The 26,284-nt window shown below is 41.8% G+C and overlaps 3 protein-coding genes and 1 long non-coding RNA gene across 8 annotated transcripts; 1 reads left to right on the top strand and 3 right to left on the bottom strand.

Annotated features, from left to right (window-relative positions):
• Nucleotides 1-63: 63 nt before the first annotated feature.
• On the bottom strand, nucleotides 64-2,110 carry LOC108653562 (zinc finger protein weckle). The gene is made up of 3 exons (XM_018104173.3): nucleotides 1,864-2,110; nucleotides 415-1,808; nucleotides 64-360 (listed from the first exon to the last, which is right to left on the bottom strand). Exons 1-3 carry the CDS (start codon nucleotides 2,005-2,007, stop codon nucleotides 327-329), a joined length of 1,572 nt encoding a protein of 523 aa, XP_017959662.1. The 5' UTR covers nucleotides 2,008-2,110; the 3' UTR covers nucleotides 64-326.
• On the bottom strand, nucleotides 2,105-4,159 carry LOC115561970 (zinc finger protein weckle). The gene is made up of 4 exons (XM_030382644.2): nucleotides 3,918-4,159; nucleotides 2,743-3,849; nucleotides 2,333-2,679; nucleotides 2,105-2,270 (listed from the first exon to the last, which is right to left on the bottom strand). The coding sequence occupies exons 1-4, from the start codon at nucleotides 4,056-4,058 to the stop codon at nucleotides 2,210-2,212; spliced, it is 1,656 nt and encodes a 551-aa protein (XP_030238504.1). The 5' UTR covers nucleotides 4,059-4,159; the 3' UTR covers nucleotides 2,105-2,209.
• Nucleotides 4,160-4,269: 110 nt separating this feature from the next.
• loco (regulator of G protein signaling family member locomotion defects) lies at nucleotides 4,270-25,540 on the top strand. 5 transcript variants are annotated; one of them, XM_030382636.2, is made up of 5 exons: nucleotides 4,270-4,603; nucleotides 4,673-6,774; nucleotides 22,597-23,388; nucleotides 23,452-24,634; nucleotides 24,696-25,540. In XM_030382636.2, exons 2-5 carry the CDS (start codon nucleotides 4,681-4,683, stop codon nucleotides 25,319-25,321), a joined length of 4,695 nt encoding a protein of 1,564 aa, XP_030238496.1. In that variant the 5' UTR covers nucleotides 4,270-4,603; nucleotides 4,673-4,680; the 3' UTR covers nucleotides 25,322-25,540. The 5 variants fall into 5 exon arrangements, with proteins under 5 accessions (XP_030238496.1, XP_030238500.2, XP_030238502.1 ...); XM_030382640.2 differs by lacking the exons at nucleotides 4,270-4,603; nucleotides 4,673-6,774 and adding an exon at nucleotides 7,912-8,514; XM_030382642.2 differs by lacking the exons at nucleotides 4,270-4,603; nucleotides 4,673-6,774 and adding an exon at nucleotides 18,076-18,204.
• LOC149092121 (uncharacterized) lies at nucleotides 19,704-20,543 on the bottom strand. The gene is made up of 2 exons (XR_016197634.1): nucleotides 20,126-20,543; nucleotides 19,704-20,036 (listed from the first exon to the last, which is right to left on the bottom strand). It is a non-coding gene; the product is annotated as an uncharacterized LOC149092121 (long non-coding RNA).
• Nucleotides 25,541-26,284: the final 744 nt, after the last annotated feature.

The following is a 26,284-nucleotide window of genomic DNA, read 5'->3' as shown; positions in this document are numbered from 1 at the left end:
TTATCGAAATGCAAAATAAATTTTTAATAATACATATTTACTTTAATTAATCTTATCATCCACATTTTTGAAATGTTTTATATTTTATTGCATTCAGAAAATGGTAGTTTGAATAAATATCATGATAAATTTTAACAATACCTATAGTGACTTCCATAGATTAATTTTTAAAGTCACCAAATTTGTTATACCACTGACCAGTCAGTGTCTATACTCATAGTAGATATGTATGCGAGTTTTTTTTTGATTCTACGCTTAATAGTTCTTAAATTAATATGCGATTAAATAATTTTTTTATTAAAGTTTTAGACGAATACGAGCATTAGTTAGGCGACTTCCACTTTGGGTATTTTTTGTGACCTGCAAAATTAATTGATTTATTATTTATTCTTCTTGTGGCTCCTATGGACTTACATGATCCGCAGCTCCTGTAGTGAAGGCACACTTAGGCGTGACGGTATACCATCGCCTTCTTCTTTCTTAAGCTCCTGAGGATGTTTCTTTAGCTTGTGAGCGCGACAATTGGCATTGCAAGCGAATGTTTGGCCACAATAGTTGCACAGATAGGGTCGCAATCCGGTATGACTTAGCAAGTGCTTTTTGAGGGTCTTAGAGCGCTTGAAGAGAGCACCGCAAACATCACATTTGAATTTACGCTCCTCGCTATGAACCAATTTGTGCATGTTCCAGGTGCGGCGTGTCTGAAGCTTCTTCCCACAAATGTTGCACACGTAATTGGGTTCCTCATGGATTTGGTAGTGAATTTTCAGTCGCGCTCTGTTCTTAAAGCCCGCCTTGCATATCGAACAGATAAAAGGACGATCCTCCGTATGCACCAGCTTGTGCTCGATTAGGGCCGTTATGGTTTTCAGTTGCTTCCCACAATGGTCGCACACATAGGGCTTTGCATTTTCGTGCATGCCCTCTCGGTGTAGCTTCAGTGCGGCAGCCGACGATAGTGTCTTGTTGCAGAGCTCACAGTATGTGTTCTTATCCCGTTTTGTGCGCTGCTGGATCTTACGACAGGAAAGACTTAGGTGCTTCTGATATGAGGCTGGATTGTGATACACTTTGCCACACCAACTGCACTTCATATCTCTACGCTTGGAGGGAATGTCATCAATATCTTTGTTGGGTAAATCTTCGAGGGGCTGTTCTGCATCTTTTTGGCCGGTTCCAGATACTGGACGTAATTCCAAGTCTGCTTCGGGGCTGTAGGTACGCTTATCATTGACGTTCTCCGGTAGAGACCTGAAGTCTTCAGTACAGTTTGACATTTCCACCTTCTCCTTAAAATTGACTTTTTTCCTTCTTACGGTTTTAGCAGGAAGTTCTTTTTTGGACACTTTTACAATTCTTCGTCTTGCGCGAGGCTTAATGGGGTTGTCTTTACCATCCACGTCGTCATTCCAATCAGCTACTAAAATTTCTTCGATCGGTAAACTATTGACAATCATTTCATCTTTTGGTAACGACTTTGGCGTTTCATCCGCCGTGCCGGCGCCTAAGTCTATGAATTCCTGCTTTGGCAGCTCTGCTGCAACTGGTTTTTCCTCAATAGTAATATGTTTTGTTGGATTGTTCTCGAATTCCGACACCGGTTTGATGATGTGCGTCCAGTCACCTTCCCGTAGTCCATACTGCTGGCGCAGAGCTTCCATGTCGAGCTGCTTATTGGGATCGGATCGACGCAATACCTCAAAAATGGCCTGAACCTTAGTAACATGCTCGGCAAAGTCAATCAACTCGCTAATTAGAGTATAACACTCTTTGCAGAGCACACTCCCCAGCTCATCCTCGAGTTGCATCTGATTTGGAAATAATTACTTAACATAAAGCATATCATTTAGCAATGCTACTTACGTGCACATCAAAATACTTTCTGACTGCCATCACCAGGACACTGTTCCATGTGGTCTCATTGGTGCTTGTGTAAATCTTGACGTTGCCCCTTACGTCGTCTTTGGCACAGAGACGACACCAATTGAGCCAGTGGCCATCGGCCATTGCAACTAGAAAACTAGCTGGATTGACTTAAATGTTTATTGACAATTTACTTGTACGTTGGACATGTTTTGGTTACAAGAAATAAGTAAACACCAAATTAGAGTGACCATATAACCAATACCGATTTATTCTATTGATTTGGTATTTTTTGTATTAAATTCAAAATGTAAATGCTTAAAATATATTTACAACGGCCTGTGCATTATTCAGTTATCAGAGTTTTCGGTTTACGCAACCGTTCGCCTTTCTCCATTCCCGCTGCTCTGTAATTAAATAATAAAGTTAAATTAAGGAAGGAATCTCAACTAGTTAATTAATTTCTTACAAGGCACGTAGCTCATCCAAGGTGGGCACACTTTGTATACGACAGGATTTGTCAGCATCTTGTTCATATTCAAGTGGATGCTTTCTAATTTTATGATCCCTGCAATTTGCGCCACTGGCAAAGTCTTTGTTGCAATACTTGCAACTATATGGTCGCAATCCTGTGTGACTTAATAGGTGAATCTTTAAAGCTGTTGAATTCTTAGTCGCAGTACCACAAATACTGCACTTAAATCGTCGCTCGTTCGTGTGAACATTTTTGTGTTTATTCCAAATGGCACGAGTTTGCAATTTCTTGCCACATATCTCACACTCATAACTGGGCTCACCGTGTGTTTGATTATGGATCTGCGGACGAAGAATACTTATGTAAATAAATCGATATACAATTTTCTGAAATCATTCACTTACATTCAGTCGCTTCCTATTTTTAAATGCTGCGCCACAGATGGGACAAACAAATGGCCGATCGTCTGTGTGGACGAGCATATGCTCTTTGAGCTCTGAAACCGTTCGTACACGCTTACCACAGACATCGCAGACAAAGGGTTTCTTCTTCATATGTACGCGCTCTATATGATACCTAAGTCCATTCTCCGATGACAGTTCCTTGTGACAAATGTTGCACGTAGCTGCACACTTCATAAACTGGTTTATATTTGGTGGTGCAGCATCAACTTCATCATCGGGCCCTGGAGATGTGAGCAAAAGTCTAGCCAGCGCTACATTTTTGCATCTCGAAACGCTTTCATCTTTCACTTTAATCAAGCCATTTACGTTATCTTTCTTTGGGGGACGTCCGCGTTTTATTTTGATAATACTTTGATCTGAATAGTACAGCTCTTCTTTACTATCATTAAGTGGCTTTAGTTTGCGCTTCTGTGACTCTGCTGTTGAATTTAGAGGTGATAGATTGAAGGCATCTGGTTCTTCCCACTTATCAAGTGACTCCAACTTAAGAGATAGCTTGGGACGTCCACGCTTTCTTTTTATTGCACCATTTGATGTTTTTCTCTCCTCTTCCAACTTACAATCATCAAGCCACATATGATCTACGCTTGGCAGATCCTCGTGTAAATCATCGGTCGTTTCTAATTTTATATTTTCAGATTCCGCTTGGAACAACCCGCGTGATGATACTGTTCGATTCTTAGAGCCCCTGGGACGTCCACGTTTTCTTTTAACTTGAGTAGGCATTGAGGTTAAAGTTTGATCCAGTTGCTTATTGCTGTCAATGTCATCAAAATATAACTGCCTCTCGCGGTCCAAGCTGTTCTCTCGACTACTCTCAGCCTCTTTTGGTTCCAATTTGTAGGTAATCTCTGGGTATCCAACTGGTAGACCATATTCTTGTCTCAGGGCAAAGACATCGACTTGTTCATTTGGCTCTGTGTGGCGTAACAGTTCGAAGATGGGCTGCACTTTGTTTACGTTTTCTACAAAGTTAACAAGCTCGCCGATCAGGCCGTAGCAATTGCTACACAACTTGGCACCCAGCTCGGGCTCCTCGAGACCTATCTGCCAACAGTAAGTGTTAAGTGATTATATATACATATATATTTAATCTTTGTCATTAAATTACTCACTTCGATATCAAAACATTTGCTTATAATTCTCATATAAACATCTTTTTGGCGTACATTGATGTTTGCATTTTCACTGGCGCATAGGCGACACCAATCCAACCAGTCCCGTTGCGTACTAATATTGTTTTTTAATTTTGTCATGGCTGTGCACAAATTATTAAATGCGCGCTAAATACATCAATGTATATTCTCATTTCTATAAAATAGGGTGACCACACCCTGACAACATTTGGCTGGCCATAGTATCGCAGCAGCTGTTTGTGTGACCGTCGCTTATAAACCAGGGATGCAGCATGGCATTTTTATTTGGCATCGATGCTTTTATTTTTGTGATACCCAAATGTTTTTACCTGGCTACGCTTGCGTAGTTGAAGAGATTTGTTTTAATTGTTTGGTTTAATGTATTCAAGCTTGAAATGAGTGTAAATGTTATATTAATATGTGCGTGCGTGTCCAAATAATTATTAGTAGTGATTGCAAAGTTCATTGAATTTAGTTTCATTGTGCTGCGTGTAACAAGATACATTTGATTGCTGCGTATACCATTTGCTGTTGCATTAGTGTGGGTTACACTGTTACATACAAGCTCTGGCTAGAGGCCAGCCCCAGCGCTCGAGCTGCTGGCCATTGAGCACAAACCGCATTCCATAGAGCGGCGGACACTGTACAGACCATCAATGAAAAAGGTGCGTTCCATCTAAACTGGAGTTGACTTATTTTTACCATTTTCAACTTAATCATTTAAACGCTTGCAGTAGGCGCCATGCATCACCATCATCCGCCATTGCCCATAATGAGTGCGGCAAGTGCTGCAGTGCCACCTGCAGCGGGCACTTCGTCGCAGCAGCAGCAGCAACAGCCACAGCCGCAGCAGCCCCAGCAGAGACGACGTAAAAAGCGCCCCAACTACGGAACTCGCACTGTAGAGGTGCGCCGTGGCTATAATGGCTTTGGCTTTACCATATCCGGCCAACAGCCATGTCGCTTGTCCTGTATCATCAGCAATTCGCCCGCCGAGCAGGCGGGTCTGCGTGCCGGCGATTTTCTCATCTCGGTGAACGGCCTCAATGTATCTAAGCTGCCGCACGAGACTGTAGTGCAGCTCATAGGCAATTCGTTTGGAAGCATTCGCATGCAGATTGCGGAGAACTATTTTTCGGACAGCTCCGATGAGGAGAACGCCAATGCTACGCTGTTGATACAGCGAAGTGCGCGCGGCCAGATGCTGGCGGCTAGCCTGGGACCGGGTGTGCGCAACAAGCCACGTTTTCTGCATCACAAATCAAAGATGCACCGACTGCGCAACTCGCCACAAAAGAAGCCACCAGAGCCACTAGAAGCTACGGCCCCTGTTGCGGTAGCTGCCTTACCGGATCATGCAACATTGCGTCCCGTGCTAGAGGATGCTCCGTTAGCACATGTAGGCAAGGTGGCGGATGTTGCCAATGTCAGCGCCATGGTGCGCGCTGTGGGCAATGCTGCCCTTGAATATCGTGTAATTGTTGGCTATCTGGGCACAATTGAGATGCCTAAGCAGATATCGCATAGCTCCAAACTGCAAACGGTGCGCTCTTGCATACGCAAACTGCGCCAGGAGAAGCGACAACCAACCATTGTGCTCATGAGCATCACTCCGAACTCGTTGAGGCTGCAGAGCGCTAGCGGTGGAACACTGGCCACATATGCTTCGGCACGTTTAAATTACGTGAGCTCCTCGTCCGAAAGTGAGAACCGTTTCTTTGGGCTGGTGACCAGCGCCGTGCACAACACACAAATCGATGAGGAATACGAGTTGGAGGACAAGCCGAATGCCAGCGGCGGCCACATCAGCATATCCCACAGTTGCCACGTATTTGTCATTGATACTAAGCTGATTGAGCATGGCCAGCATGTGGCACGAGCGAACGAGTACCGCTTGCAGTGCACCAGAGATCCCATTTCGAATCTTTGTCTGGAGTTTCCCAATAACTCGGAGTATGTGGTGAATCTTATACGCAGCATGTACACCATGCGCATTCTACCGCCCGCGAGTCGCAGCCAACAGCCGCAGGATTACGAAGCGGGTGCTCCTGCCGGCGCAGCCCACTCCCCACAGCCCTCCAATCACAGCGAGATTTCCACAACGACCTCCAATTCTGATTCGGGCATTGGCTTCAACAATGACTGCACCAACATATCCGATCGCATCTTGGTTGTAGACTTTGCCGGCGCACCGGCAGCAGCTGCCCTTGGCCTCGCGCCCATGGCTCCAGCTGCAGCGCGTCCACAGGGCATTGTGGGTGTGCCCGATAATCGTTTGACTGTGCGTGCCATGCCTGATCCTGATCCCAAATCACCGTCGGCATCCTGCTCATTGCGTCGCCCCAATCTGTTGGCCAGCTTCAATTTGATCAAGAGTCCGGCGACGAATCTTACGGCAACGCGCTCTTGCGATGATGTACTCAATCTATTGGTAGATGATCAGCCAGTGCTAGCCGCTGTCGCCTCCATGGATGATATTTCTCTGCACTCCACCGCTGCCTCACAGGATGAGACACACATGTTTGTGCACCCAGCCTGTGTCCCACGCAAGATGCGACGCTCCATGCAGCCACCGCCGACAGTGTCTGAGCCAACTCCATCTAAACTCAGCGCCCAGGTTTTTGGCAAGCCGCGCTCACGACAATCTTTGGGCTTTGAGGCTATCGATAGCATCCAATCGCCTGGCATGACCTGCCCTGATCAGCCCATGGATACCTGGAGCAGTCTCCAGAACATTCATAAATTAACCCAAGCGAATCCCATAACGGGTCTACCACCATCATCATCATCCACACATTGCCTACTAGAAGCTACAAACAGTGAGCCAGATCTGGGGGTAAGTGAAAGCATTTCCATCTAAAACTATATATGAGTATAAATAGTTAGTGTATACATATCAAAGTAATATATATCTTTTAAATTTAAAATATTAATTTTAGAGCTCTACATATATCAAATCGATATGAGGCTTTAACACTTTTTCAATCATCGAATTTAAAAAGTTATTTATTTAATAGCTATTTTTATAAACAGAAAATCAATAAGTGCCCATGTTTCCCTTGGGTATATGATATATGGGTAAACAATTAAATCGAAACTAACATTTATATTTATGATTAAAATGTATTGCAATCAATGGCAAATCAAACTAAATTTATTTATTCTTTAAAAATATTCCAAAATAAATCCAAATCCGAAATTTGGATTTTCTCCCATTATTATTTAAAAGAATTATTATTATTATAACTGAAAAGAAAGTACTTTGTTGTGTGACCTACTTCTTACTTTACTTTTATTTTTTTTAAGATAATTTTTCAATTACAAATTTTAGTTAAATTCATGAGGAGCTTTTGCCCTAGAACCGGCACTGAAGTTAGATAGCTTTGTTTACCTGAACAACATTGGCTTGTTACCTGAACTTATCGCGCTGCTCTCTTGCGCTCTCTCTCTTTTTTACGCCCTCTCTCACTCACCTCTGTCTCTGTCGCTGTCATTTGCTCGATAAGCGAACCCAGCACACTTACTTGGATATATACATATGTACATAGGTATTGCCGTGTGTCCAAGTATTGGTGCTTGTGATTTTTCTTTGTCAGAAATGGAACTTGGCTGGGATTTAGATTGGGGCGCTTGAGGTATTGTTGTGGCCTGCAAGCGCCCATGCTGCTGCTGCTGCTTCTGCGTGTGCTCTTATTCAGTAGTCGCAGCAACGCTTCTACAATAGGTTTATTTGGCCGCGTTCCGTTGTCGCTCTCTCGCAGCTGTAATCAGCGTGCGCGTCACGTCTGATAAGGAACGGAAATCGTCGACCTGGCTTGGCTACTAAAAATAAATCGCCAGTGACGTCATGCCCGTATATCGCCAGCTCTGGCTCATGCGAGTGTTAGCTCCGGTGTCCACATCTCCTACGTCGCCTTCGCAGTCGCAGTCGCAGTCGCTGCTTTGTACCCCGCTTAATTCAATCTAAAGCAATTAATGGGAAAAAATACGAAAAGCTCGCCATTTGGCGACGACGTTTGCTGACCTTTAGATTGGCGCTCGGCGCTCGGCATTCAGCTGACCTCCGCCTCCTTTGTCGCGCTCGTGGACCCCCCTCGACTACGCCTCTGGGATTTCGTTTGATTTTTGATTCGTGAACACGCGATTGAATTGTTCATTTCTTTTTTCGGATTTTTTACATTCGATTTTTCACTTTCGCTGCGCTGTTCATTTTCAATTGTCGCTCGGCGGTTCTTTGCGCTCTTGTTAATATTTCTTATATCTGTCAATAAAAACGAGAAAAATATTTTTTTAAAACAAAAATTGTGCCATAAAAAGTTCAATGCAAGTTCACGAGCTCAGCGAACTTTACAAAATGTGTATAAATATTTCATATATATGTATAAATAAATAAATTATCATTAAGTGCGCACCCAAAAACGCGAAGAGTGAAAAAAAGAAACAAACAAAAATTTAATCAAAACGACAAAAACATTGAGATCCTCGTTTCAACTGTAAACTGTATTTCGGATTTGCACATAATGTAAAAATGTCATTTCGAGGACTCGTTTTTAGCTTCCGCTCAGAGGAGAGTACGGTAAGCGCAATGCATATTAGTTTTTACAGGGTATATAGCATGCATTGACCTCTGGAAATGTCATGACCGCTGTGTAACCGGTTACCTTAGTAATTATAAACCAAATACGAATATATACAGTGTATGTACATGGTTTATGGTATCTACCCATGCATTTTATTATATACTTTGTGCTGAGCTGAAATTAGAACATGAAACGCGGAGTCGACACACTTAGCTAACTTTTCATGGTTGCCCGACTATTGTCAACCCCCTATATTGAAGCTCTGCATAGTCAGCGGTATCAACGATATTTTCTGATTACTCAATTCCTGTTAAATTCTGTTGTCGTTGTTTAGGTCTTTGCGCTTCAGATACCACCTGCCCTACCTAAAGTCAAATACCACTGCTCAGTACAAATAACTATTAACAAATAGACAATTGTTGATATTATTACTCAGTCAATTAGCAGAAGCGATGATATAATTCGATGTAGAAATATCTTACAATCAGTGGGAGCTTTCTTTTAATATATTATATACTATTTACGGAAAGTTTTTAATTCATTTGTGGTTAATTGTTTAATTGATGAATAGTATATATATTAATATATAGTTTTCAAATAAGGATTTCCATTAATTTTATTAAGAATGTGTAAAAGCAATAGCGGACACATTTCTACCTACTTATCTACTTATGAATATCGAACATTCAATATAATTTATATGGATAATAAATCTGCTAAATAAATCATATTTCAAGTATCCTATATTCACGCTTTGTTAAATAGTTCTCTGGTTTCTCTCAGTGTATTTTCACTTGTGCATGCACGCAATCCGCTAGACAAGCAATTCCCAACAGGTTGCTGAATGCCACCTTTTTGGCGGCAAGTTGCAACAGGGCACATGCCGTTGCAGGTGTCTGAAAAAACAACCCCCGTGCCACAAAAGGAGGCAAGCGGCCGCAGTCATGTCTATTGGCGTTGTCAGCTGGCAAGGAAAGGCACTTGCCGCAGTTTCTTCGGTTAGTTCCTTCCGCTCGACTAGTTTCCAGCTCGGCGACGTCATGGGAAATGGGCAGCTCTCTGCCCATGGAAATGATTGGACTTCAGGCTGCAGGTTTTCAGTTTCAGCTGTGCCATGGCCTGTTATGTAGCTCTCTGGTTTTCAGTTAGTTCGGTAAGCCACCAATTGACCTTTCCAGCGATTGCCAACAGTGTCTCGTAACGTATTTGCCAGCTGACGTGGGAATTGGAAGCCATTGCAATGTGCTGCAATTTGCATGTGATTATGCACGTATGTATATGGCTGCGACGCACGGCTATCTATTGCCGATATGACAAGAATGTAATGCATTATGTTATTTTTTGCCAATATCTGCCCGTTTAAGTTCTAGCTTAACAGACGCCAGCTGCTGATTAGCTTATCAGTCGCACGGCCCAGCCAGAGGCCAAGCGCAAATTATTGATTAATCAAAATAAATGTCTCTTTTTATAATTAGACAACAGTGAAATCTGTTCCTATTCCAAAATAATATAAATACATATGTATATATTTAGTTGTATGAGATGATAATATTTTGAATAATAAACATGTTATGCTCATAACAATCTAAATAGACACTGTGACTAAGACGCCTTGAAAATTTGTATGCTTTCTTATCAAAGTTCTGTTGGAAATGCAAATCATTCCTGAACAACATTGCTCCTGGAAGATGCCATAAAAGTAGTCAAAGTAAAGCTATTTAACCAGTGAGAAATTTGCTTTTAAAAATATTCTAATCTAATTTGAATTTCGTTATTTATTACTCTATTTTAATAAGCAGTTTTTTAAATGTAGAATCTTAAGAAATTCCCCTTCTTGTGCGCCCACAATGAGTCAATTAATAAATGTGCATATGTATGTAAACAAATGATTAAAATATTTGCTAGAAAATTATTTCATGACTATAATGAAAGGGAATTTTTCTTCAGAAAAAAGATTTTTTCAATTATTGGTGGTCTTAGCAATTGCTTACATTGCTTTGAAAAGCCGCTTCTTAAATATTCTTAACATACGGTTAACATTAGCACTGTTAAATGTATTGAAAGGTTGCCGGAAAAAACTGTCGTCAATGTACTTAAAGCTTTTATTTGATATGTAGATATTTTTACAATGATTTCGATACAAGTTAATATTATATATGTACATATACACTACTCATATACACTATAAATAGCTGATATGCTTGTTAGCTACACTCTCTACAAATTATGGAATTAAATTACTGAAAGCTGACAGCGAGCGCAGAATAAAATAAAATACACACCTGACTCTGGCTTTGTGCCCTCGATATCAGGTGCCCAGTGACTAACTGGCGGTAACATTACAACAACAACAGCATTGAGAATGACAACAACAATAACAACAACATTCCGCTTCAACCACCAATAAACGGCGACTAAAAACGCGCGCACGCGCTATTTTTCCACTGCGACGCTCAACAGCTGCTGCTGCTGCTAGCTGTTATTGTTGTTGTAGTTGTTGTTGTTACGACTGCTGCTGCTGCTATTACTGAGCCAAGTTAACAACAGCCAAGCGCGCACAGCTCTCACAACGCGTGAGTCAGTCTTCAAGCGCAGCTCGTACGCAACGCATGAACAGAAATTCTGAATTATTTATAAAAATTCAGCCAACTGAACCGATCATAAACAATATTAATAAAAGTGTGCAATTAAATAAATGAATCAAGAAAACTACAAATTAATATTCGAGTCGTGCTAATTACCGTTGCCGCTTCACAATTTTGTGCATGTGGCGAAAACCGAACGCATTTCTAAATTTGAGCCGTGTGGCTTAATCTGTGCGCTAAAAATAAAAAGAAAAAATGTAATTATAATAACAGAAGCACATGCAAATATTTATCAGTTTATGAACTGTGCACAGACACTCACACACACATACACGCCCACCATCGGTCTATGCTCCAAAAATATTCCATGTAATTGCCCGGAGGTTATTTTGCGTAAATAAACGCCAGGAGCGTATCGACGTCATTCAGAAATCGCGCCCAAAACGCGCGCGTTTTGTATACAACAAATTTCCCCTCCACAAACGTAAAAAAAAAAACAAGTTGAGAATTGAAACTTGTCTGAAATTTTTGAACTCTGACGCGTCTGTGTGTTTTCCCTGGCTAGACAAAAAAGGTGCTGGTGTGCGTGTATGTGAGAGTGTGTGCTTGTTTTTATAAACTTTACCTAGAAGTCTTTATAAAAAAACATAAACAACTTATATTTAACATTGCCATTAAAACGCAAAGTATCCGCACGTTCGCACAGTTTAAGCAGAATTTTGGGGCTTGTTCGCGCCAGCTGTGCTGCTTGCCCCATTCCTTGATCAATGTGGATCATTGCAATGCCAATATCGGCGCCAAAAATATAAAAGAAAATCACACACACAAAATTCTATAGATTCCACTTAAAATCCCATTGAAAAATTTCCATTTCCATTTAAATGAAAATTTGCTTACATTTTGGGCGTTCGCATGAAAGCCAGCGACTAGGAAATATTCAAGAAATTACAACAAACCTGCATTAGAATGCCACAATCTGAGATCTCTTTCTAGCATTGTTGCTTGTGATTAAATGAGCTGGCTATAAAATGATGTCACAGCCATTGCAAAAGGCGCTTTGATCTTTGTCTGCCTGGCCGGCTCGGACTGCATGAAAATCAATACATAGAATTCTGGAGGGAAATACACTTGAAGAAAAGCTAGATGAGCAATTATAGTCGCTTTAATTTTTATTCCAATTCTTGATTTTATTTTGGGACTTGAATCAAATCAGATAATAGAAAAACTTTTTTAATAAATTTGAAATATCCTCTAACTCAAATTAGACAACGAAATATCTGAAATAGAATTTGCTATGTTTGTACATCCCACTTCCCCCTTTTCAAAGTACGCCACCTATTTTTTTCTCAGTGTATTCAAGGGGGTAGGCTTACACATAGCTAACTTATTCAACAACGTCTCGACGTCGTGACTTTTTAGCAAATGTTGTTGTTAATTATACAATGATCATTCGATGATACTCTATACTCTATAGATGATTCGTAATGGCGACGCTCTTGTCACGCGATGACATATCAAATGGAAACATTTTTTTTATGGAAAAAGTGGGTGTAGCCATAATTTATGCGTATTTAATGTGATTCTTCAGAATTTATCTTTAGTATGAGAAAGCTGCCCAAGACTAGACCCACATAACCTGGCTTACTTATCAATTAGCTCTACATATACAAATACATACATATGTATATGTGTGTATATTCTACTTTTAGTAGAGCTGTCACGTTTCTCCCACCAGCTCTTGCGCTTTATTTTTATTTATTTCCTATTTACCTTCTCTTAATGGAATATTTTGAAGGTATTTTCCATTTTCAATTTTCAAGGCACACGCTCAAGTTAAGAACTTTTGGAATGCCCATAAATATATCGCTGTTGCAATAATTAGCGCCATATAGGGTATTTTGCATAAGTGGGGTATATACATATGTATATTGGGATAGAAGAATATTGATTATATGTATATTGATTGGATAGACTTTTCATACCTATGCATGTGTGTATTTACATTCTATATAAAAGGCAAGACCTTATCAAACTGCCTTCTAGCTAAACTCTAAATAGTACAGGGTATTTAACTGCCAGCCAGCATTCCCGAAACGTGCCTTATTTACGAGCCATCGTAATATTTTCATTTCATTTCAAGCCACTTTAATAGCTGGGAAATGCGTTTAATTTAGTTGGTTTTATTTCACGAAATTGCGCATCGAAATTCACAAATGAAATTGTGCATAAATCCGCATTTACTTTAAATAAACCAATTGCATAAGGTGCTATAAAGTGTATTGCGGTGACGCATTGACAGTTTCCCTTATTGGCCACTCAGCATTTATACGCCCAAAGGTATCTATTCAAATGAGCCATAAAAGCAAACTCATTCGGCATGCGCAGCAGGTAAAAAGAAAGCAGAGACATCTGCATATAAAAAGCAATTGTCAGATGATAAAGAGATGGCACAAGACGTCATGGGGCAGCGTCATGTGGCATCAGCAGATCCTTGGCCCCAGTCTCTGGCACATCTGTGTCGTCTCAAGTGCGTCAGACACGGAGGCCGGCGCCCCACTCTCGGCCCTCTGCCCCACCTGATCACCTGGCAAACGCCCATTTTTGTTCTCCAGTGCGAAAATGGCTTTTCCCGTATTTCGCATGTGTCGAACTGTGTGACTGTGTGTATGTGTGTGCTTGGCGATAGTTTACCTTCGCCGTGGCACTCACGCTGGAAAATTCAGTTCATCGCGAACAGCCAAGCTAAGCGCATGCCCCTTTTTTCGGCTTCTGCTTAAACTGACGGATCAGTACTTTGCGTTTTAATAATTGCGTAAAAGAAACCCAACAACCACAACAACAACAACAACAACCGTTTCCTTTCACATTTGACAGCGCGCGTCATGAGCAAGAGCAGTACAGTGAGCTCCGCTAAGGCAAACTCAACAAACGTCAGCAACATCAACGGCAACAACAACAACAACAACAACAATATCAACATCAGGAATAACAATTCTGGCAGCATCGGCAACATGGTCGAACGTTTTGTCCAATCCCTGGGCCAGTTGAACGATTCCGGCAGCTGCTTCGACGGCAGCTTCGAGATCAAACACATTCTGCAGAGTCCCAACCTGACGACGGCCACGACTATGACTAATGGCCGACAGGTTCGGCATCGCTGTCTCACCGAGCTGGATCGGGAGCAGCTGACACGCTTTGTGCAGGAGTTCGAGGCGCGTCAGTCGCTGGCCTCGACGCCCAAGTCCAAGTGTCGATCACCCTTCTTGTGCCGCAAGGCCAAGGAAATTTATCGCAGTGCCAGTGGCAGGCGTAGTGCCTCGCCGCAGATTCACATAGCGCCCGTGCAGGAGCTGGAAGAGGAACACGAACAGCCCACGCGCAAGTCCGCTGAAGCAGAGGATTTGATGCCGCCGCCGATGGCGTTGGCGCGTGTCCAAGCGGAACGACGCAGTTGCCGCAGTGCCTCGCGTGTGCTGCAGTTCTTCAGCTCGGCCACCAAACGGCGCAGCGGTAGCCGGAAGCTCAGCGAAGTGGATGCCACGGATGCCACCTGTGACGATTCACCTGTGCTGTTACGCGTCAGTGCTGGACAGCAGGTGGAACAGGAACAGCTACAGCTGGGTTGCATGCCACTCTCAGGTGGCAGCACAGGCAGCGGCTCCGACGATGAGGAACATGATGATGGCATCAGCTCGGCCAGCTCCAACTTAACCACACAATCGGGAGGCAGCTGCAGCTCCAACAGTCGCAACATCTCGCCCGACTCCAGCTTCGAGATGCATGCCCCGCTGTTGCCCAGCTTCAAGGTGACGCCGCCTCGTGGCGTCTGCAAGGCTGGTAAGGATTTTGCGCGTTTCCTACGCGGATCGTTCCATGCCAAACGCGCCTCCATCACAACACTGCGGCGCTCCATCAGCGATCCGGATGCCATGCAGCAGCTGGACTTCAGCAAGCCCCAGATCCCGCCTCCGAGTATGACGACAAACCGACCCCTGGGCGATGTCAGCAACGTGATGCGCGTGAGTCACTTTTAGATCCCCTCATTTAGCACTTCAGGAGACGCTTTGGGCCATCCAGCTGTGTCCCATTAGCCCTTAAGCACATTACTGTTTACATTTAAGCCTCGCATCAGGATTTTGTTTATTTACGCTCGCGTCATCTTTACTCATTTCCCTATTGGGTGCCAACCCACCCCCTTGTCCCATCCATATGACTCTTCGCTCTTGTCTATGCCAGGCAATGTTTACTGTTTACTTTCATATAATTTCTGAACGATTTAGTAGCAGCGCCTAGCCTAGGTTAGCCTTAAATACGTGTACACCATTTAGATATAGTTTATGTATCCCAATAAAAGCCAAACTGTTTGTAAATACTCAAAAGCTCGTGTGCCATATAATCAATTTGTTTAAAGGTTTATCGGGTACCAACAGCTCGAATTTGATTTTAATTGTTTCCTCAAACGTTTGCCCAAAGATTCTAAATATTATCCATTGGAGATCAATCAAAATGTGTTGACTGAATTCATCTCAATTGAAGATTCGTGTTGAAATGAGCATTTGAATTTTGCCTGATTGATTTATCAGATTAATATTGAAATATTTGCCACAATTAGAAAACCAAATAAAATGATTGATTATCTTCTTATTGGAGTAGATTTCAAGTGGTAGGCCTTTCCCATTGTCAGCAAGGAATACAATACATGTATGTATGTATGTACAATGATAGTATAATTACATATGTATATAAGCATTTATTTGCTTAAAATATTATATTTTAGTTGAGTCATATTTACAAAATTATCAAATTAAAAATTACTTTAAAATAATTTATGTATTTTTTTCTGTCAATAAAAATGTATATGTATACATATGTATATATAACTGTACGTACTTTAAAATACAAAAAATTCTTACATTTGTGTATAGTACGCGACAAAAAGTAAAATTAGAAATGCGTTAATATACACATACATTTGTATTTAACACTTTTTATTAGCTATGCACATATTGGAATGGAATTGTCAATTGTCTTTGTTGTTTGCCATAATGACTTTCTAATTGCTTAATTTGCATGGGCGACGAAGTGCCCATTTCACTTTCCATTAAAGTGCTGTTGCGTTTTCATAATTCCATCGTTGTGACGATGAACAAACGCCTACGTGAATAGAGTATTCCGAAACATGAATCATTACTAGTCGAACGAATACAAAGGGAATGCCCATATAGGTTTGATAGACGTCATTAAATATCGGCTGACATATATGAAAATATACATATGCATATACATTATACACACATTGTGTGTATATTTCTGTATATGTATATGGTTATTTAATTAAAAATATGTATGTATATGCATGCATATGCATACACATATGTATTAATAGCATACATGCATACATTTTCCGCTTTATATAATGGAGGAACGCATATAACCCGCATTGGAGTCCAGAAAATTAACGTAAATCAACAAGAGAGAGAGCAGTAGCAACAATAGAATCAACGGGCGGGTGGTCGTTTGCCGGATATTTCATTTAGTGCCAGTGTGTGCAATTGTTGAAAAAATAAAAGCAGAAAATACCAAATGGTATGTATAAAATTCTTAACGATCGAAAAATCTGGCACGCAGCACGCACTGCGAACATTAAAGAACATTTTTGCTAACTAAATTAAGCTAATCCAAACAAATCATAAATTACAATTAATTTATGTTAGCGCAGCTGCAGCTAGTATTAGATCGGCGCAATTTCGGTGTTTCATATGGTAATGTGTGGAACGGCACGCGTTCACCCCTTTCATCTACCCCCATCCGTTCCAACTTCTCTTTGTGGCGGCGGCGTGCAAAATAACTTAATTTATCAGTTAAATACGCAACACTTGGTAGACAAATGCCCGCATTTTCAGTTCCCCGTTGTTGCTGTAATTGCTTGGCATTTTAATTATTTCAATTGTCTAAACTCTTTGTTTATTTGGCATCGCTAATGGGCTGCTTTTATTTATTTGCGCCGCGTTTGGTTATTTTTAGCACAATTTATTTACTTGCAACACGCACACATATGTAGCTAGTAATTAATATATTTGCTGCATACCTTCGTGGGCAGGATTGCATAGAGACCAACAACGAAGCGCTATAAAACATTCACAAACAAACAAAATGTCTTGGCAACTCAAATAATTGGCAACATTCCTAAATGTTTTATTAAACGGTAATTAACGAGACAGCTGCCCGAACACAATGTGTATGCATGTATGTATGTATATGTGTATGTACATACATATGCATGATCAGTGAGATAGTAGGAGTGCCCAACAGGGTGGGAGAGAGAGCGAGAGGTAGATAGCGCACTCCCACAACTTACATACGAACATTTCATTCATAAGCAGCAAACGAAAATGAGCAGCCGGTGTCAGGTAAATAGACAAAGAAGGCAAAGCAAAAAACAAAAAAAAAACACATTCGTATTCGTATAGCAGCAAACAATAAAACAACAATAGCAATATGAGTAAGCAATATCTCTCTCACAAAAGCAGCTGTGTCGAGTTCGAAACTCGAAAAAGAGCATTCGTGCGAGCGAGATCGAACAATTGTGTAGGTGAGTTCGAGCGTGTCAAACACGATTCGTCGAACCAAGACTTTTGTTCCAAACTACTGCAAACCCAAATGTTTGCATTGCAATTACTACTAGTCTCTTTGCAATGCTTGAACTGCATTTCACCACTAACAAAGGTGTGACCAAAGGCACCACCCTACTGAACTCCAGTAACTGCAATATTCTTTGCTTCAGTACTTCGAACCAATTTCTGGATTGATCCAACCAGCGCCCAGTCGCAACATGTTGTGAGGCTGAGGCTAATGTTGTGTTGGATTGGGTTGGATTGGGTTGGCTCCAACAATCAAATGCTCAGTGCATATACAATAATGTATATGTATGTATGTATGTACGTATATGTGCGTGCGTCCGATCAGCAGCTGGCTGAGCACAACAACAGACGATGTCAGTTACTTTATATACGTTGGGGCTACGAGTCGGAGATTCGAAGCTCGGCGGTTGAACAGCGTGCGAGAGAGCGGGTCGTGTGAACAAAAAAATTCCAGAAAAAAGTAATTATAAAGCCAGTGCCAAAGAGCAATAACAAATAACAACCGAAAGTGATGCAAAAGTGCACAGTTAAGATTGTGTTTTGTTGACAAAAGCGGCACGTTTGCGCTTTCTCACTCACACACACACACACACACACGCTCACTGACACACAGGCAGAACAGCGAAAATTTCGCAAAGCGATGACACGCCTTGGGAATATAAAAAATTATCGAAAAAGAAAAAACAATTGAAATCGAAAACAAAGCACGCAACAAATACTGCAACTGCAACTGCCACTGCATTTGCGTCTGCGTCTGCTGGTAGGTTTCACAGCGTCAACTGCCAACTATGGTTAGTTAGTTTTTGTCATTAGCATGCGTAACGAGCAGTTTATGTATATGTATGTATGCATGCGTGCATGCATGTATGGAGTGTGCATGTATGTTTGAATGTGTATGAGTCTGCTCTCCCTTTAGCATAAAGTAATTGCGAAACGCCCACTCAGCACTTAACACCGAGAACTGTGATCTCCGCCCCCTTTTGCTTATGCCCGTTGCTCTCTTCTTCGACAATTGACAATGGGCCATTCCGAGATAAGATACCCGAAATTCTAATCGCGTTTTGTTTATTTTTAAGTCATGATTTATCAGCACTTCGGCGAAACTGTGTCGCGATTCTGGGAATTATATCTTATTAATGTTGAGAAAAGATATCTGAATATATGGATATACATACAGATTTACATTTTTGTTGTCATACATTTCTTTGTTTTTCTCCAAGAAATTTATATGCGTGTTCTTTCTTTGCTCTTTGCCAAAAAGTACCTGATGTATTTTTCAGATTCTGTTTCTAGGTTTTAGATTTCAGCTGGTGTCAGTTAAAGCGGCTTATCAGATATGTCTGCTTTGAAGTAACCCGAAACAGGCCCCAACTTAATTATGATGAATCATTTGCATCGTTATTAAGGCAGGAAACAGCTTCACAGCGCCGTAGACCGTTTACAATCTCAATTTCACGTCTCGCTCAGCAGACCGTCAAGAATTTTTACTCGACTTTTCGCTAGCCAGGAGCCGGCTACAATTACCAAAGGTTTTCATAAAATAAGCGCCGGGTTTGTCCACAGTAAAAAAAGATGGGGCTTCTATTAAAAGCATACTGACATTTTTAACTGGCTTAATAATATCTAAACAGGAAATATATATTATTTTTATCTGCTCTCCAAGCAGCTTTTCTTAAAATAACAATCAGAACTGAAGCTAACGATTGTTTAACTGCTAAATATGGTTTCGATTTAAAGTCCGTGTATTTTCTTTCACTGTGTTGGCAGTACTTGATACTGGCCGACGGGATCGGATGACTTGATGGCAGCGCATTAGCTCATGCTTTGACGCTGCAGATTAAGCTATATAGACATGATTTCAGCTGGATCGGTAACCTGAGCTAAAGCCATTCAAGTTAATTTACTCGTGGGACTTTGTTTATTTTCTTTTATACATATAATTTTTTTGTTGTTTTCTTCTTTTTGCTTTTCCGTTTGCGGCTTTGGCATCGAGACATCTTCGAGACTCAGCACAATGACTTCCATGCCACAATTTGTGGCAGGGCGTGTTGCTGCTGATGACTTCAATATGAGGAGGCAGCCACAGCTGTGAATTGTGGCCGCCAATGGGGAAAAAATACTGTCCATGTTCGGTGTCCACTCGCGCATGCAAAACACTCAAGGAAAAGGGGCTCGGGGCGTGGCATTATTACTTCATTATTTCACCTGTTTATAAGTGTGTATGTGTGTGTGTAGCAATCGAATTGTTGCCCAGCTTTGGCTTTCGCTTTGCTTCGCTAATTTTTCAATTTTCTTTTGAATTTTTTTCTTTTTAATATTTTTTTGTGTCATTTATTTATTTTTAATTATTCACTTTGGCAAATTGCTCATTTCCTACTTACAATTGCGCGTCACTCGTTGCCGATTGCCGCTAAATGTTGCCGCCACAATAGAGAGCAACAACATGCGATGCTCGCCCTCCGCACGCCTCGCCCCACCCACCTTCCACTCTGCCTATGCCCCTTTGTTGCTATTGTTTGGCAATCAGCGTTGATTTATGTTCGTTTGCTTCTCTCTCGCTCTCTCTGCGTGTCTCTCTCTCTCTCTCACACACACTGATTCTCTGTCTCTTTCAACTGCTTGCTGTTGTTGCTTTAACACATTTGACCCCACTCGCTGCTCTTATGCTTTCCATACCCTCTGCCCCTTTAAAGTTGTGCATTTAGTTTTGTGGGGTCGGCACATTCTGCTCTTCTTTTTGACCCAATTCCTATGTATGTACATTTGTATGTGCACATTCTATATACTCACAAACATACATAGATAGCATATACATATATACGAGCTTATGTGATAATACATAATACTTAAGCTTTTATCTTTATTTATGCGATTGAAGCTTGTGTTGTGAAATATCATTTTTTCTTTACAAGATCTGTCAAACATGAAAACATTTCAAAAACCTCTTGAAAACACTTGAAAATAATGACGCACACTGCGAAAAACAGATTTCTGTTATTAATTTAGCCTAGGAGTTACACAGTTTAATTACAGGAAATCGTAACTTCAACTAAGTTCATTTTGAGTGAAATTATTCCACTCCCATTTTCAATGGGTTCAGGGTTTAATAAAAAACATATTAAGTGAATGCTGGAAATGTTTTGGTTAGATAATACTTGATCTCTATTGCTGCCTCAAGGTTAGAGTATTCGTTTTAATTACCTTCAAGCGAGCACAGAAGATAAATATCTAACAACACCATGAATATATATTATACATATGTATCTTACATACTATAAACTAACTAGATTTGAATTGAAATTAAGCAAAGTATACTTTGTCTTCCATATGATATTCCGTGAATTTTCTGGCCGCCATTTGAAAATTCCCTGGGCACATCTATAGTTTCTCTTCGGGAAGATCTCTGGAGCACTTTCATTTGATGGCGTGACTGGCAATTGTTCAATTTCAGTCTCATCTCACACGAGCCGAGTCGAACCAATTGGTTTCTATTAATGAAGTCGAGTCGCATGAGAATTGGCTTTGCCCCTTTTTGTACGACTTTGCCAGCCGGAAATGTTTCCAAAATTTCTCTCTCACAGACAGCACACTAGTTATATATGTATACATATGTATATTGATGAATAGATATGGGTAAAAATATTTTGTGGCTTACGTTGGGTCAATGCGAAACTCGAGCTTAGAAACAGAATTCATTAATCTCTGGCAACAAAAGCATCATTAAATGTGAACCAATGGGAAATGCATAAATATAATTGAAAGCAAGAGCTGGACTGGAGGATAGCCTATGGCTATTGGCTGTTAAGCAGCCTATGAAATGGAGAAAATTATGGCACTAATTGAAACGAAATGAAATGAATTGCTTTATCTTCCATATTAAAGAAGTCATAATAGCATGTGCATGTATCTAAATGTATCTGGCTGGGATTTTTTTTTTTTTTTTTATTTCTCTTAACATTTCTGTGTAACCAGCATTTGCAACTGTTTATTGCAGTACTATTTAAACCCATTCTTATGGGAACCGTGTGGGTATAGAACACAATCGAGAAATAAACATAAACACAAACAGATATACATATATATATGTATAAATAGCGACGGCAACTGCTTCGAGTTTGTCTGACAAAAGTGATTATCAGCAAAGTGCAGCAAATGGATTGGACAGCCAAGCAGGCAGGCAGGCAGTCCGTCCCACAAACGACACTCATCACAATACACAGAGAGACACATACATATATACATATATGTAGATGTGTATGTATGTACATATATGCATATATGTTGTATGTGCCTAGGCTAGCTTCACAATTTGTTCACACAATTAGAGTAGTAGAATACCCTGGGGTAGAGAGGGGAAATAGTTGCCAACGGCTGCCAACTGTTGCTGTTGTTACACGCGTCACACACACTCGCACACATACTCCTACACATATACACACACATACGCTTACAAGTAAAACTTCTAAAAGTTCAAAAGTTTATCGTGCTGTCTGTTTAGGGCTTGGCCGTGATAATGACAGACGTGATCGGGCAGTCTGTCCCTCATTTCTACATTCCCTCAATTTGTACTCGTGAAATGCCCCTGAAAATGAACTTGTCGTAGGGGGTGCTTGAACTCCAAGATGGCTATGAATACACTATGAATACAGCTGGGTAGCGGTCAAAATTAAGTTGTAAGCGAAATAATAAAAATTGTTATAAGAGATAAGAGGCAAAGTGCTGAAACATCAGTCCGAACATTACCGAAAAATAATATTAGCTAGATAATGAGCCAACCTATGATGCATGTACTTAATATCTAAGAAAATGGTACCTTTATATATAACATATATATTATTCATTTTCATTTCAGAATCGCGCACTGCCGTCCAATGCCTCGCCCTTTCGTCGAGCCTGGGGTCAATCATCGTTTCGCACGACGCGCACCGAGAAGGTGGCCAAAGCAGGAGGGTCTGGCAACAGTCCAATAGTGCGACGCTCTGCCTCGATGACCGCCTCCGACAACGATGTGTACATTAAGACGCTCATGCTGGACGAGCTCAAGCCGGCGAAGCAGTCGCAGCAGTTGGGACTGTTCCAGGTGCCACAAATACTTACCACACCGGCGCCGCCGTCCAGCGTGATGGTAAAGGCAACCGGTGGGGAATCAACGCAGCAGCTGGCGGCCCCAGAGCAGAGTGGTCCCAGCAGCTGGGGCACATCGTTTGAACGCATGTTGCAGGATGCAGCCGGCATGCAGACCTTTGCGGAGTTTCTGAAAAAGGAATTCTCCGCCGAGAATATATATTTCTGGACTGCCTGCGAGCGCTACAGGTGCACGGAATCGGAATCAGAGCGCGTAGCCCTGGCCCGGGAGATCTTCAACAAGCATTTGTCCAACAACAGCAGCGATCCGGTTAACGTGGACTCGCAGGCGCGTAATCTAAGCGACGAGAAGCTGGCAAGCGGCGATACGGATATATTTGCCGCGTCACAAAAGCAAATCTTCAACCTAATGAAATTCGATAGCTATCAGCGCTTTATACGCTCCGATCTATATAAGAGCTGCGTCGAGGCAGAGCAGAAGCAGCAGACATTACCCTATACGGGTGCCGATCTGGATGAGCTGTTGAAGACAAATTTTCACGTAGTGGCCTCGCCGAAGGTGAGCAAATGAACCCATTTTCTGGCTGAGCTTTTGTCATTAATACCTTGATCGCCTTTTCAGCTCAAGAAGTCCGCAAGCAATGCAGAGGATCGGCGACGTAAGAGTCTATTACCCTGGCACCGTAAGACGCGCAGCAAATCTCGTGATCGCAACGAAATAATTGCCGATCTGCAGCAAACGTTGATGCCCCCACCGCAAGCACCGAGCTCAACGACGACAGGAGTGCCAGCGCCGCTGTTGACGCTGTTGTCTGGCGGCTCGGTGAGCGATTTACACAGTTCCCGCTCCTCCTTGTCATCCTTCGATGCAAACCAGGTCGGACAGGGATTTAGCGCGGACAACGTTTGCTCCTTGTGCCGAGTCATACTCACCGACGGAGCCACAACTATTGTACAGACTCGTCCCGGCGAGACAGTAGCCCAACTAGTGGAGCGACTACTGGAAAAACGCAACCTCGTCTATCCCCATTATGATGTTGTAATCCAGGGCAGTAGCAAATCTATAGATACGCAGCAGTCCTCAAAGTTGCTGGCTGGCAAGGAGGTGCTAATCGAACGTCGCGTGGCCTTCAAGCTGGATCTGCCCGATCCCAAGGTCATATCGGTGAAGAGCAAGCCCAAGAAGCAGCTGCACGAGGTAATCCGGCCCATATTAAACAAATACAACTATCGAATGGAGAGCGTGCAGGTGTTGGTGCGCGATACTCAAGCCCCGCTTGATCTGATGCAGCCCGTCACAGTGGCTGATGGCCTGCGGCTTCAAATAGTCTTGATCCAGCCGGATTTTCAGCAAGGCGGCGGCATTAACATGCCGCCGAAGCATAGTAAACCAATGAAACCGCTACCAGCGCTGACGACGACGGATCCGACGCAGGGTCAGCTGGATGAGCTCACCAACAAGGTTTTCAATGAGCTGCTGCAGAGTAAATCGGATGCTGCAGCAGCGCCGAACCAAAAACCAAGCGATCTGTGCTCCATGAAGTCAAATGAAGCTCCCTCGGAGAGCTCCTCTACGCTGTTCGATCGCATGCGGCGGCAACAGCGCGAGAATAGCAACATTCCAGGCAGCAAGCTGCCCAAGCTGAAAAAGAAATCCACGAGCAGTCAACATTCCGAGGAGGCAACCTCAACCGCAGCCGCAGCAGCCACGGCAATGCCGAATGTCGATCCCAAGAAACCCATCATAGCCAAGCTCAAGGCAGGCGTCAAGTTGCAGTGCACGGAGCGAGTAGCAGAGCACCAAGGTGAGTGTGGACATGAAGTTAGTGATCCTCACATGTTTGACTGAAATTCTATAATTTGCAGATGAACTACTCGAAGGCTTGAAGCGAGCACAACTGGCGCGCCTGGAGGATCAACGGGGCACTGAGATTAATTTTGATTTGCCCGACTTTTTGAAGAACAAAGAGAATCTCAATGCGGCTGCCTCCAAGTTACGCAAGGTGCGCGCCAATTTGAGTCCAGTTAACAAGGTCAGCAACAGCGGAACAGATGCGCCTCAACCAGCGCCACGCCTCTCCATTACACGCAGCCAACAGTCACCCATGAAAGTGGATCCTGAGGTGGATACAGATTTAGCGGCAATGGCACCGGCAACGTCAGCGTCAGCATCCATTGACCAACAGGATTTACAGGATTTCGCTAAAGCACCGCCACCATTGCCGCCCAAGCCAAAGGTGTTGCCCATCAAGCCATCGAATTGGGGCGTGGCCAATGCTCCGCCCAATGGGAACTACAGCAATAAATTCTCGCCCGCCAATCACGCACCCGCATTGACGTCGGCATCGACGACGACTAGTACGTCACCCTCAGCAACAGCCACAGCTTTGTCCTTTGCCACCAAGCTACCGCTGGACATGGCACGCAAATCGCTGGAGCAGCCAGGCACACGATGTGCGTACCTTGATGAACCCAGCAGCAGCTTTGTTTAACCCTAAGTCTACTTATCGATCTACGACTGATCATTGTACATACTTTTATATATATTTATTAATATTTGTATTCTATGAAGTGTTTTAGAAGTAAGAGCCCATCACAAGGATATCTGACAAGCGTTGCGGCACACAGCTGCTTCGCAAGCTTATCATATTTATAATTAGGTGCACGTTATCTTAAGTTTGAATGAATAAATAAACACCTCTATTTAAACGCACATCTTTTTTTTTTGCAAAAACAACTGACGCTTTCGAACTACAAAATGGATCGTATATAATATGAGCAGCTTTCCAACTGATTATATATTTATATAGCTTTCTACACAACTTTTTTTTTTTGGTATCTCGAACAGTAGTATACATATATTATAATGTATATGCAGGTGTGTTGGGAACCTTCGAAAACCGAATCATTAATTTAAATAATACAATGATATATGTATATTTAATATTTTTAACAACTTCAAGCAAATGCATTATACCATAGGATACCGTTTAGTTATTCTAAAATTAGGCTACATTTAATTATTTTTAATTATAACGGCTCATAAAGATTTGAGAAAATTTTGAAAATGCGGCATTTCTCGGTACAAATAATATCTGGAGGATTTCTGCAATTCTTAAGCAAATCAAGCTAAAGCACATTTCAATTACACTGTATTACAAGATTCATCCATATATTAACAACTGCTACTGCCAAGCTTATCATACAAAATCTATGAATCTAATTTGCAATTTCTTATATTTCTATTAGTTGATTTTGCAGCGATAAATAATCTTGATAGGGTAACATATTTAAGAAAGAGTAATTAATAATGCAAATGAAGAAATTTATATGACTCCGCTTTACATAACATTTCAGGCATTTGCATAGAGGCGCTTTTTTTTTGACGACACACATAACGTACTGAAAAAATGGTATTGGATTGAAAAGCAATCGATGATCTTGCCCTTTAAGTA

Source organism: Drosophila navojoa, chromosome 2, assembly GCF_054131105.1.
Source record: "Drosophila navojoa isolate 15081-1374.11 chromosome 2, UAZ_NAV_1.0, whole genome shotgun sequence".
In the NCBI taxonomy this organism is placed as follows: domain Eukaryota; kingdom Metazoa; phylum Arthropoda; class Insecta; order Diptera; family Drosophilidae; genus Drosophila; species Drosophila navojoa.
Note: the sequence above shows the minus strand (reverse complement) of the source record. Positions and strands in the feature narration are given on the sequence as shown.